Below are 14,749 nucleotides of genomic sequence, written 5' to 3' on the forward strand. Positions count from 1 at the left end.
TTTAAATTATTTTATTTGTTAATTATAATAGGAGAATAATATAATAGCAATCCAACTGCTTAGGGTTCTTGAAAGACATATTTAACATATTGGAGTTCAGTATACCGCAAAATATTAACTAAATATTATACTTTCATAAAATGTTTTAATGCTAAAAATATAATATAAAATAATACGATATTAGATATCTAAACTTTACGAATTATATTTTTAAATCATATTTGAATACAACCTCATGCAATATTTTAAATAAGTATGAAATATTTTAATAATATACTATGTGTTCAAAAAGTTTCAAAACACTTTTATTTCAATACAAAAATTTAAATACTTATAATTACATTGATCATTATTTATTAACAATATTACTGTACACTTATTATTATTATATTTTATTATATTTATTGAAACAGGCATAATATAATAAAATAATATTTACCTCATGCAAATAATATTGACTGTAAATAAATAAAAATATTTCATAGTTAACAAATAAAAAAGTGTTTGTTCTAATTCTCCAACGTGTTTACTGTTTAAAATCATTCATAAACAAAAGAAACAATAGATAAATTGTAGAATAGTACTTAAAATGAAGACTTCAATATGCTTTGTTCTGAAAATAAACATAAATGCATAATATTCGTTAATATATTATATTAATATCAGTTGACTATTTCTGAACAATACTTGGTACAAAATGGACTTAAAAGCATTAAAATCAACGAATATCGATAATATGGGATTAATAGTTTAAGCTGATTTTATGAATAGTTTTATTATGTTATCATTAACATTATGTTTTATTAACTGAAGGATGGCAATTGATTTAGTTATTACCAAGATTAGGTTAAATAAATTACATTCTATCATTTAATTTATAAAAAAAAAAGTGTTTTTTAAGAAGAAAAAACTGTAATTAAATATGATCCACTTGATATTTTTCAATAATAATATTATTAGTTTTCCATTGATTTCATTATCTAGTTTTCATACTATACTAAAGTACGAATGAGGACCAACATATTTTGTAAAATATAAATATACTTTATACAATTATCATTTTCATTCGAAAGAGAGATATGATGACGAACATGATTTTTTTATAAGTAGTGCTATATATTTTAAATTATTAAACATTTTTAACTGTGAACAATTATATTAAGTTTAAATTACATTTTAAAGATGTTTAACATACACTTTAATCGAAAACTGATACCAATAAAATTTAATTATTTCTTTTTATTTGGATGTAAGTACACCATTTTGATTAAATTAGTAATATTTTGTTTTAAAAATAATGATACATTAAAAAAAAAAAAAAAAATACTGACTACTCATTTTGCTGCAATAAAGTAAATGTCATGTGTACATCATAATTGAGTAGGTCAATATAATAGATGTGTTAAATTTGACTTCAATTACTTTCAATTTTGTTTACGAAAAACAATTCTATATGTGAATAAGTCCATGGTAAGAATAGTTAAAAATTAAACTAAACATTTTTTAAATGTAATTAGGTATAATTAATTATAAATTATTATATAGTTTGGACTTAGTAGCGAATAATTAAGTTAGGTTTCCTTATGAATTAGTGTTTTTTAAATAATAGACATTATTTTATATTCTGTTAAATAATTGCGTTAATTAATGTATTTATTTAACAATTTGTTTTTTGTATATATACGTACAAGATAAATAGCCAAAAATGCATGAACATTTTCTAGGTACAATAAAATTTCTAAATATTTTGAGTGTTTTTAAACTATTTAGCTATTTTTTTACATTTTTCATTTGCAATTACTTTTTTTTTAATTGTTGATAAAAAATTCTTCATTGAGTATAAATGTTTGAAAATTGAATAAAAGATTTTTCGAAGACTGTTCATCTACTAAATAAAAACGCTTGCCAAGTCAGAGATCGACATAAAACTTTCTAGATTTTCAATTTTTAGATATTTATTAATTGTATGCAATATGTAAGTATAATGTATTTTATTTTCATATTAATTTAATGAGATAGATCTCCGAAACCGGAGGGCGTTTTTTTATGTTTTTTCAGCTTTATAGCTTTGTCACTACAAAGCAACTCACTACAGTGAGTTAGGTTAGGTAACGGTTGAAGATAAAGTTCTGAATTTGCTGTCACTGCAATTCTCTTAGCCAATTTGAATCTAACAAGACCCCAAATAACAAAATCCGTACTCCAGTTTCGGTAATCTATCATGCTAAATGAAAATCTAACAAAAAATAACTATTTTTTTAACTGTGAAAAATTAAATAATTTTTTTTTAAAAATTTTTAATCTCATATTTTGTATCTACTTGATAATCCCTTTTTAATGAGCTATCAACCAACTTCTAAGCTATAATAGTTTTGGAGAAAAGTTAAAAAATAGAAATTTTGGGACTGTTAACGCCGAAGTTTTTGTGGATTCAAATCGTTATACCGCTTGGGTGTGATATCGGATCTCTCTCATTAATATTTTATGTTAAAGCTAGTTTAATTATCCACCTACTTATTACAACTAAGTTACATTTTTATCATTTTCTTATTTAACACAAATTTTTGAAGTTTTAAAAATTCTGAATTTTTTTATTTCAGTTACCATACTTACTTGAAATCAGTTAAATCATGTTAAAATATCGACAAATTATTATTAATTTATAAGTATTTAAATTTAAATTGACGACGGAACTAAAATCTCGAAAATTAATTTATAGTTAGAAATAATATCTTTACATATGTATACATATGTATGATTTAAAAATTGTCCTATTAAAAAAAAATCTTCATAACTGTTTTATGTTATATTAAAAAAAACCCGTCTAAAATTAAAATTTTTTTTTTTGTTTGAAGATCTAAATTTTTACAACGTTACATATTCACCTGTAAAGTAACTATCTCATTTCAAACGATTTTTGATATTTTGTTTATTTTGTTGTAATTAATAAATAATGAATATATATTGGAACTTGAGATTTCCGCCAAATTTCCCTATAGATAGTATAATATTCTAAATATTTTGACTCTTTTTGAATAATTTATAGATATGAGAAATTTTTTATTTTATTTAGTTTTTTTTCTATAAATAATGATAAAAAATTTAATTCAAAATCACAATAATTTTCAAATTATTTTGCAATGATAAATTTGTTAGGTTAGGTTAGGCAATTTTTAAAATTAAGACTTAAAACTTAAGTAAAAAGTTTCTTATAAGTATTCATATTGAAACCAATAAATGGACCTTCAAATTTGTATAGCGAAATTTTCCCCGGTTATTTTTAATATTTTTAAATATCCACAAGTACAACTTATTATTATTATCTTGTTTTCTACCCTTTTTTTATTAAGTATAAACATTTTTATTAATATTTATAAAAAAAAGAATTAAATTATTTCAAAAATTGCGATTCCCTTTAGACCACTTAAAGTTATGTACTCTAAATATTTAGAAAGTTTTTCTATAAGTACACAGGAAATGATAATTTAAGTTATAATGAATTTGTTAAGTTTTTCTTCATTATAGATTTTGTTGAATAATAATGAAAAAATAAAAATAGTTTAAGAATAAATGGCTTCAAAATCGAACTTTATTCGATCATAAAAATATACATATTTATGCTATATTTTTTTTCATTTCACGTGAAAAATTCTTATAGACAATATCATCATTAATATCATATTAAATTTTAACCCTTATCTGATAAAATTAAAAATTTTATGAATAATTAATGTTCACTTCAAAATAATTTACATAATTTGTGTTTTTATATAAATATTTGGTGAAAAATTATTCTATTCCAAGATGAGATAATGACGCTGATACAAAATACTAGTATACTATACACACATGCACATATTAAATTATAATGATGAAGTAGTTTGAAAATGATTGAAAATTTGTACATTTTACAATTACATATTATATTCTATTCTAAAAAAATAAATAATAAACGTAATGAATAATTAATATTAAATCGAGAAATTGATAATAGTATATTGGTATTATAAATGTTCTCATAATATTATCTATAAGTACTTAATTTATTAATAATGGGTTTAAAAAAAAAGGAACTTAGTAATTATTAGTTGCTGATTAATAAATTTGATAAACATAATTATTATAACCCTTTATTTACAAATAACTTATTATAGTGCGCATGGAATAATCATTCACACAATACTTTCATAGAATTTAAATATGTTTTTTTATCATGTCCGTCTTCTGATAACTAAACTTGTGTATTACGCATAATATCTAACAACATTATTGTTGTCCTAGACTACTAAGCATTCTATATTATGATAATGTTAGGCAGTCATAATTGCTTTAAAACTATTTATTTTCCTATAATCTAGACGAATATATTATATTATTCATACTACGACTAGTAAATTAATATACCTATATTTAAAACTTTCTTAATTTCTTATGTGGGAAAGCGTTGAATACAATTTCATTAAATACGAAAATCATAAATTAAATATAAACTCTCTATTAGGCGTAGGGCGTGGGTATACTTGGATAACCACGAGTTGGATCCTAAATTTTAAAAACGGCGTGAATTGAGTCACGATGTATTTTATTAAGTACATAAATTGGGTCCAACTTTAGCATTACTCAGGAGACGACACATGGAAGTTGGCTAGAAAGTCTCCCAAAAATGTTGTTTTTTATTACGTAAAAGTGACGGTCTATTGTAAAAATGATTAAAATATTAAAAATATTATTTAATTAGTAATTCTTGTACCTTTATTTTGATGTATAAAATTATAAAACTATTAAAATTATTTTTCATATAGCTTAATTTAAGCTTAAAATAACTTAAAAAGGCAATAACATTAAGATAAAATATTACCGTGGACCCAATTCGAGTATTATCATTTAACACTGCAGACTTAACTCATGCTTAAGCGATCAATTATTTCGGAACCCATCTCATGTTTTCATGTATACTAATAAAACCTTATATAAGGTAAAAATAAATATCTTTATAACAATTGTTATGTAAGGAACCTAAATGGCCTATTATTTATTATTTATGAAATTTCCTCAATTATATTTTCCATATAGATTTAAAAATTATTCACGGTCTCATATATCAAACACGTCTTAAGCAACGCATAAGTTTGAAAATACTGATCATATGGAATTTGATAGGAAAATGGTTATAAATTCCGATAATTGATTATGATTAATATTAATTTCAAATTGTAAAAAAATCAGTAAGTCTCTAAAAATAATTAAATATGCTCAATTCAAATCGTATTATATATTAATATCATGATCATTTTTACAATGTTAAAATTTATTTTAAAAACGTATATTTTATTGTGCTTATATAACATAGTGTGTCTTATTTAAGTTTCTGTAACCACAAAAAGCTATGTTTTAGGGGCAACATCATAATTTATTTTTTGGTGTATCTTATTATTTAAGCTTATAATTTAAATTTCTCATTTTGTACAGGTATAGGGCCTATAATTGGATTTTTACCTACAATAGCGAAACAATTGGGATACTCAATAACCACATATGGTGTTACTATGACTTTTATGTCGATAATATCAATGGTATTATCACCTGCAGCTGGTATAATCGTCGACAGATTCCGTGTGAAAAAAATATTATTTTTTATAGTAACACTATTGATAGGCGTAATTTCATTTTTCTTCATATTTGTACCAAAAGTGCCTTTGGAGGTGGGCGTGGAAATGAAATGTGACTCAGAAATTATTTTGATTGTTCATGCTGATAACGTTCAACAAAATACACACAATACATCAATATTCAATTACGAGAAGAAAGATGAACTGATCACATGCAAGGTGAGATAAAAAAAAATATTAAAATCTGTGTTAGATCGAAACAGTTGAAATGGTTTCGTTTGAACAATTGTAGAATAATGATTGTTAATTTTTGCGGTGAGTCGCTTAAAAAGTGTCAGTCATCAAAATTAAATATATAGTGTCTCACGACAATTAACTAAAATTAAAAATAAAACTTTAAATTACTGTAAAATTGTACCATAAAACACTGATTGGATGACTTTTTTTGTATCGTGTTATTATTATTATTATTATTATTATGAAATAAACTTTATGTAGGTATCACACATATACATGTATTATATACTACTAAAATTACTGAAATTACAAAACTTATTTTAATAACTAGATGAAAAAAGTATTTAAAATATTCTATAAAAAAATAATACAATGGAATAATTATTATACGTATTAATCACACTGTCATAAGAAACTTCAGTTAATATTTTTAAACATGTAAACAAATTGAATTCATCTGATTTAGTTAATTTGTCAAAATACAAAGTTATGTGACCATCAAATAAATAAGCTGAATAACCAATCCGATTTCAGTGATTATTGGATGACAACTACCAAAAATATAAATGAGAAAGATCATAATCGGATTGATGTTACTTTAAAATTGAAAGATATGGAACAAGTATTACCATTATAATTTATTCATATTTATTTGATATTTTCTAGTAAATATTTAATGAATTTTATTTCAGACTGAAAGTTCGTACGTTTTCCATTTGTTGTCTATTCAAATTAATGGTACGGAAATTCCTCTAACGTGCAAATGTCATTCAAAAACATTTTGCCACATCACATGTTCTAATAAAGCTATAATGCGCGTGGCCACTATACCAACATATAGAGGAAACGTTCTTAATTTGTATCAATTTTGGATTTTTTTCTTTATTTTATCTACATTGTCTGCTTGCATGGTTACAGCAACAACTTTACAAAATCCAATTTGTCTTGATCTTTTAGGTAAAATATTATTCACTAATAACAATAACATTATTTTTGTAATTAAAATAAAATATACATCTACTTTTTTTTTAGAAGACAAACCTGAAGATTTCGGAAAACAAAAATGTTGGGCGTCAACTGGTTGGGGAACTTTTTCTATATTCATTGGATGGCTTGTGGATTGGTTTAGCGTTAATAAGAATGAAAAAGAATATTCACCAGTTTTTTATTCGTGTATTTTACTCACAATTTGTAATTTATTTGTCATTTATAAGATTAGAGTACGTCCCTTTTCACTCTATACTATAAAATTAATCTAAATCCACTTATATCAATATAGTTTTTGATGTTTAATTAGTCTTAATATATATTGAAAAATATATGTTATTTTATTTCAATTTATAGATAGTTGAAACAAAAAAATCCGAAGGAAAATGGAAAAATGTATATGGATTGTTTACTAAACATTATGTGATTGCATTTTACATATGGTCAATATTCAACAGTTTTTTCCATACAATTGTAACTCACTTTCTATTCTGGTATGTTTTCAATTACACAGAAAATATCATTTTTATTGCATAATAATTTAAATTTAAGTCATGTTTTTATTTATTTTACTTATAGATGTCATAAAAGTCATTTCTCTTTACAAATATTACACATTTTCTATTCTGGAGAGTTTGTAATCAAAGATATTTTCATTAACCAACTTGCAATTGTTTAAGGGGATTTTAAATTAGGTTAAGTGTATACAAATTATTATCATGAATGTGTAAACAGTCAAAATCATACGAAAATTTATAATACAATAGACAAGTACCTATAAAGTAAATTCTGATTTAGCCAATCTTATACAAAAGAAAACAAATAAGAAAAAAATGTAATAATTGTTGTAATATCACTGGACAGTTTAATCTTAATTAATGAATTTATAGGGTAAAAATGAATATTTTTACTGAATTTCTGTAGTAATGTTTAACGATAAGCATAACTAAACATGATGTATGATAAATACAAAGTAAAACACGTTCAATGCCGACATCGGATACGTTCAGACACTGGATACTGACAAGCCTGACCGATATTGAAGAGTAGAGAGTAGAGAGTCAAATACTCGACTGAGAATGTATAATATACAATTTGGGTTGGCCACTCAGAACACATTTTTTAATTAAGTCGCTACAATTGGTTTTTAATTTTAGCCATTTTTGTAATTTTGAGAAGATTTTATTATTTTTAATATATTAGCGTGGAGTGTAGTCTAATTCGTCAAAATAACGTCGGCATTGAAGGTAAAAATAAAAAACAAATTGTCTTAGATTATCTAATATCTATACATCTTTTTATTCCTACTTTAATTTATATAAAAAGTTTATCTATACATATGTATCAAATTTCAATTATTTTGAATAGTTTACTTACACTCGTACAAGGTGATTCTTTTTGATTCAAAATATAAAAATAAAAATGTATGTTGTCATTCACAAAAGTAAAAACTAAAAAATTATAACGATAAAAAATGTATTTTATATCAACTGTAAATTATGTAAAAAAAATATTTTCAAATATTTTAATAGCTCTCAAATTAATTATTGGTTTATGATAAAAGAATAACCTTGTATATGCTTATCATATCAGTTGTCTAGAGTCTAGACTACGGGTATTAATAAAGTAAACGACGCGCGTATCATATTAATTCAGTTATTCATTAATATATCACTTTCTGTGCTACAAAGAGCACTACTTTCAAACAAAAAAATGTATTTCGATAAAGAGTTAGTTATTCTTTTAAAATGTAGGTATAGTGTAACGAGACCCTAACCTTTGATGAGCTAATGATATAATTATTATTAATAGTTAATGACTGTATATACATGAATATGAGAAGATATTCTAAACATATATCCCTAACATAAATAATATATTTAACTTTAACGTGTTAAAAATGTCTTCGGAAATTATATTCGATTTCTTCAAGTATCACTGAGTTGATTAAAAATTTCGCAAAATAATATTTGACTAATAGTAATGTAATATTTACTTAAAACATATTTTATTTAAACATTTAAAGATAGCTATTAATTATATAGGTACATGGAGGATTTGGTTTTAGTTAACAATGAACACAAACAACGGGCATGGATAAAAACACTTCAAGGTCTAGCTCAAGGCGTCCAATGTTTTGGAGGTGAAATACCATTTTATTTTTGGTCCGGTTGGATAATCAGAAAGATGGGTCACATTAACTGCATGGCTTTGGTGCTGGGATCTATGGCTATCAGAATGTATCTTTACACAGTCGTCTGGAATCCAGCTTGGATTATTGCAATTGAGTTATTGAATGGCATATCATATGCATTGGGACAGTCTGTGAAAATGTCTTACGCAAAAATTATGTCACCTAAGGACGCCACTAATACTATAATTGGGATAATAGTATTTTTTGATTGCATAGGTAAAGTATAAAAAGTTGTATACTTGATATTTAGTACTTATATTAGGTATAGTAAAATATCATTACAAAAAAAAAAAAAAAAAACAACTTAGTAGCTGCTTACCATTCGTGGTTTATAATAACATAAAAAAATAAAAACGCATTGAGGATGATTGTACATGATGAATAATAAAAATAATAACTGCGATAGTAATTGTACTAAGGTAATTGTTTGAATAGGGTTTTTAACATTTTTCAAGAAATTTTAATACCAGTCTAGTTAATTTCTACAACAGTTGAATTCTCCATATTATAATGTTTACATAATAATAAATATTAAAAATACATGTTTATAGTGTGTAGGTAAGTACCTATTATATAATTACAAACTGAAATTAATTGTATACTTTTTAAATAAATAATAAAATAATAAAAATAAACATTATGATTATAATTAGTAATAACTAATATTATTATAAATGTTATAAATAATTTAAATTTTCATTATTTTACCAAATATGTAATAAATTTTATAAGCTCACATCACATGATGATAAATATAATGTACTCATGATTGGAATTATTTTAAGTTACACATACCTATATTACTATAAACAGTATAAAGTATAGGTTTAACTAAACATATTATGATATTCTTTCATAACCTTAGTAAATATTAAAATTAAAATTTAATTTACCTAAATATATAATTATAATATGGTTAATGTTATTAAATTCCAATAAGTTTTAGATTCTGAGCAGAGCGATACATGTACTGTCTTACGATGTTTGTATTTTTTATTTTAGTGTCTGTCATAAACTTTTGGGGTAGTAAAAATGTACAGATTTTAATTTTTAGGGTAAATTTCTGTAAAAAATTGATATAATTGGTACTTTTGGGATAGGAAGGTAATAATATATCGAAATATATTTTTATAAATGTTTAAGTTTAAAATGTTGATTTCAAGAATTTTCCAATTATTTTAAAGTTAGAAAATCACAATTTTCTTTTTTCATTTTATATTTAAGATAGAAAATTTAATACGACATTTTTCCATAAATTTACCTACCTATAATAATATTCTTTGTGAAATACTAGCACCAAATACAGAGAGAACATCGTCACTTCTGAAACTCCTCAAAGAGACGAACCTTTTTCAAAAAATATAACATGAACACTTAGATATATCACATATAATTACATTTTCTTAAAACTTATTGTACCATATTAATTATCTTATATGCATCTTTTTTTTGTTTTTTTGTAATAGTTCAAATTTTTATGACAGGATATTCACGCACATAACTATATTATAATAAATACTTCTCGTCAAACGATTTTGATATTTTATTTCAATTCCAAAAAAATAACCACAAATAATTGAAATTTTCTCCAAATGTTTATATAATCATTTTCTATATATTATGATAATATTTAAAAATATATTCTGTGCTATTTAAATACATAGACATTAGAATTTTTTGATTTTTTTTTCAATTATTGCAAATAAAAAAATTTAGTCAATTTAAAATTTAATACATACTGTAAACAAATATTAAAAATACATTTTTATATGCGGTTGAAATTTTAAATTTTTTAAATTATTATTAATAAAAATGTTTCTGCTCAGTTAAAAACTAAAAATTAATCACGAGGGTTGTTATAATTATAACTATTTAAAAATAGTAAAGATACATATTCGTACTACTTTTTTTACAAGCATTAGAAGTTCAATTTTTGACAAAATTCCTCAAAATCACGAACAGCAGTAAAAAAAAATGTATACAATTTTCAATCTTTATTTTATTTTACTTTTAGTATACGGTAGATTAATTTAATGTTTCCCAAAAATATTGTATTTATTGTATTATTATTTAATGGTTATCTACACAGTATATATGTATATAAAAGAGAGTGGTATGTTCAATTAAACACGAAATCTCGAAAACTATTATTTGACCTATGAAGCTGGAATTCGGTATAGGTAGGTAGTATATGAGCAGAAGATAGCTATTCAGAACGGGTTTGTATCAATTTAAATCCCTAAGGGATAAAATGGGTAATAATAAAAAACTTTATTTTTGGTCGGATTTTTTTGAAACTTAGCATACACATTCATATTGTAATAGAAATAATGAAACGTTTATTATCCTATTTTCCATTATTCAACCCTTAAAGAGATTAAAAGGGGTAATATTAAAAAATTTTATTTTTTCGGTCGGATTTTTAAAAATTGGTTAGGAGTGGCATGTTCAAAAGTTGATGTTGATACCGTTACAAATACCTATTTGTTCTATCTTTATTATATTACCTATTACCACTACAGTATCACACTTTAAATATAATTCCTCTGTGTTTCTCAAATAAATTCAATCGATAGTTTGCAAAAGAAAACACAAATAGAATAAGTAAATTTTTAATATAATAGTGAAACATAATGTTTTATAATTTATACCCGAAAATGTCTGTTAATTCAGCTAGTATATATATATATATATATATATAAACATGTCCTGACAGACTGATTCATCATCGCCTAACCGAAATCGCTGAAACTATGAGTATGAAATTTGGTCAGTAGTCTTATTTAATATTGTATAAGTAGGTGCACTAAAAAAGGATTTTGTAAAATTCGCATTTAAAGAGGGACTCACACAGGGATTTATTGGAGGCTCAAAAAAATAATTATTTTTTTGTTTACATAGGTTTGCCATTGTTATAAAAAATTCCTATTGGTAACAACTATTAGATAATAGTGATTGATGAAAGTTGTATCCTAAGGATATTACAAATAAATGGTTACATGTCAATTTAAATAATAGTTAATATCTAAGTCCCGGGTTTCAATATAATACAATTTATAAAAGATTTATTATTTATCAATTTAAATTTTGGTGAGTTTTTATATCACCATAACATAATAATTTTTACAATGACGTCCAACACTTAATATTTTTTTTTTTTTGTAGAATATCCATTTACAAATATTTTAAATTATCTAATTAATAATAATAAATAATTATAAAATAAAATAAAATAATGGCGACCTCTATCTTTATTGTACATTTTTAACACTAAAAAACTACACACGGGTAAAGCAAGCTATTAATCTAGTTTTTAATGTATTTATTATATATAAACATTTTGGCTCTAGTTTTAAAAACAGCTAATTTTTGGTTTTGGTATCTGTTTCAAACAAGGTTTAAAAATAAAATATAAAACAGTTTGCTTTAATTATAATTGCAAATATATTAATAAAAATGTTTTATTTTTTATTGGTAAAACTAACAATCTATACATATAAAATACTCCAAAGATTTGTAGTTACAAAAAATATAGCTCTAAAAAATAACCACTGCAGCCTATACCTACGTATACAATTTTTTCTAGTTACTCTTTACGGTTTAAATTTAAATTTTGTATTGATTCGTTACACAAAAAAAATTGCATAACACGATTTTAAAATGGATTTTTTTTTTATAGCTGAATCTTTAGGTAGTCTACTGGGATCATATTTATTCGATTCATACGGTGGAGTGTGGTCATTTCGATTTTTCGCCTACAGTTCAGCTTTTATGTGCTTTTTAAATATACTAAGCAATCGTTTTGGAATAACAAAAGATTTGATAAATTTAAATTTTGTCACAGTGTCTATGACAGAAAATAACAAAGATGATGAACTTCATTAAAAGACTAATTAACTTCATAAACAACTTGTTAACAAAAACTAATTTAATGTTACTGAATATATTATTTTATATAAAATGTAATTATACAATATAATTAGGATAATAACTTTGAGTATAATTGCATAGGAAGTAGACAGTAAGAGTCTCCGGAACTACCAACAACCTTAGGTATTTAAATATTTATTCATAACCTAACAATTTAACTATGAGTGTATTTTAAACAAAAAATAAAAATGAAAGCTATATTCATAGTCAGTTATGAAAATGTCGATACTTCAGGTTAATAGTTGTTGTTAGATAAAAAGCATTTCTCATTTTAAAAAATAAATGAAAAATAAAATATTTTAATTACGTGTGTATTACCTATGTCTTATACTCCTATAAGATGACAAATAGCAATATATACCAGTTCTTTATTGATTTATTTTATACCTTATACCATTACGCATTACGCAGGAAATATATATGCGTATTACCATTACTATTATAAATATAAATCAATAAATAATAATAATAATTAACTAACACAAACTATTATAGTAAACGTTATAAACAATTATAAAGTATAATTTCATATGTACGTTTAAGTATAATTATTATTTTAAGTATATATGTATATAATTTATTAAATTGTTTGTAAGATTCTCAAAGTTTTCAAATATACAACAAGTTTATAGTATCATTTTTTCAGTTTGTAATGTAAAATTATAATGATTAATAATATAAATGTTTTTAAAAAATTAAGTTTAATGTTAAGTAGTTTACCAAATGAGTTATTTGGTATAAAATCTTAAGAAAATAAAATGTTATTAAATCAATAAACTTGTATATTAATATTCAGTGAACTCTTATTGCCTTATACGTTATACCATACAGAAACAGAATTTATATCACGACAGATTCGTGGAGCTACAAAATAGATGTGTAAAATGTTATATATTTTCATAGTTATATGATAAGAATTTCATTGAAAGAAACCACTTTTAATTTATAAAAATATATTTAATAATTTTTTATTATTCTAGAAGAGAACAAACATAGGGTCATAGGGGTTAATATAATATATATTCTTTTATATTAGTAAATAAATACAATCAATTGTATATTTGTATGTAAAAATTTTAAGGAATTTTATGTAATATATAAAGGCAATAATGCAATGGGCACGTTTAGCTTAATTAAATATTATGTAAACTTAAGTTTAGTATTTTATTTTTGTATTATTTTTAGTTTAGTTAAGATAAAAATGTTAAAAATACCAAAAGTTAAAACATAATTTTCCGTTTGCGTGCCTATATATTAAATAATGTGGATAACTTTTAAATTTATTATTGATGTTGAATTTAAATTTATATGACATTTTCAGAACGTTTTTTGATAGTTTTTACGGTATATAAATTCGGGATTCTGGTCCTAATTATTATTAAGTAAGTATATAAAATATAAATATTGGTTAACTTTTATATTGAGGATTTTGTAAGGATTTAGCTTGGGAAAGTTTACACACAATTCAAGATTATCTGTTATTAATAGATACTTGATCGAGTACCTGCCGATGGGCGATGACATTATCTACATTCGAAAATATCACAACAATCCTTAGATAGTACCATGAAAGAAGCATAGTATGATTAGTATGAACATGTACATTTATACGCGTACTGCGTACATGAAGTTTCTCCCACTACTTTTTCCCACCTACTTAAAAATACTATGAAATAATATTGCAAATTGACTTTCACTAATACCAGTAATACTTACGAACTGCAAGTCTTCCATTGGGTATTTTATTCATTTGTGTGGTGTACAATTAATGATTAGGGTCAAGAATTGATTG

At 23.4% G+C, this 14,749-nt stretch overlaps 1 protein-coding gene across 2 annotated transcripts; it reads left to right on the forward strand.

Annotated features, from left to right (window-relative positions):
- Positions 1-1,127: 1,127 nt before the first annotated feature.
- On the forward strand, positions 1,128-13,412 carry LOC113548311 (major facilitator superfamily domain-containing protein 6-like). 2 transcript variants are annotated; one of them, XM_026949122.1, is made up of 9 exons: positions 1,128-1,249; positions 5,470-5,573; positions 5,641-5,828; positions 6,313-6,468; positions 6,539-6,803; positions 6,879-7,066; positions 7,191-7,327; positions 8,879-9,243; positions 12,707-13,412. In XM_026949122.1, coding segments are annotated over exons 1-9 (1,611 nt in total). In that variant the 5' UTR covers positions 1,128-1,247; the 3' UTR covers positions 12,913-13,412. The 2 variants fall into 2 exon arrangements, with proteins under 2 accessions (XP_026804923.1, XP_026804922.1); XM_026949121.1 differs by having other exon boundaries at positions 5,470-5,828.
- Positions 13,413-14,749: the final 1,337 nt, after the last annotated feature.

The sequence above is a fragment of the Rhopalosiphum maidis genome, chromosome 1, assembly GCF_003676215.2.
Source record: "Rhopalosiphum maidis isolate BTI-1 chromosome 1, ASM367621v3, whole genome shotgun sequence".
In the NCBI taxonomy this organism is placed as follows: Eukaryota; Metazoa; Arthropoda; class Insecta; order Hemiptera; family Aphididae; genus Rhopalosiphum; species Rhopalosiphum maidis.

What these genes read in the sequence shown, in the direction of transcription:
- LOC113548311 (XM_026949121.1), top strand. Translation starts at nt 1,183, where the DNA reads ATGTTTAACATACACTTTAATCGAAAACTGATACCAATAAAATTTAAT. An exon ending in TTATTTCTTTTTATTTGGAT is followed by an intron (nt 1,250 to 5,469) that starts GTAAGTACACCA and finishes CATTTTGTACAG; the next exon opens with GTATAGGGCCTATAATTGGA. An exon ending in AATTTGTCTTGATCTTTTAG is followed by an intron (nt 6,804 to 6,878) that starts GTAAAATATTAT and finishes CTTTTTTTTTAG; the next exon opens with AAGACAAACCTGAAGATTTC.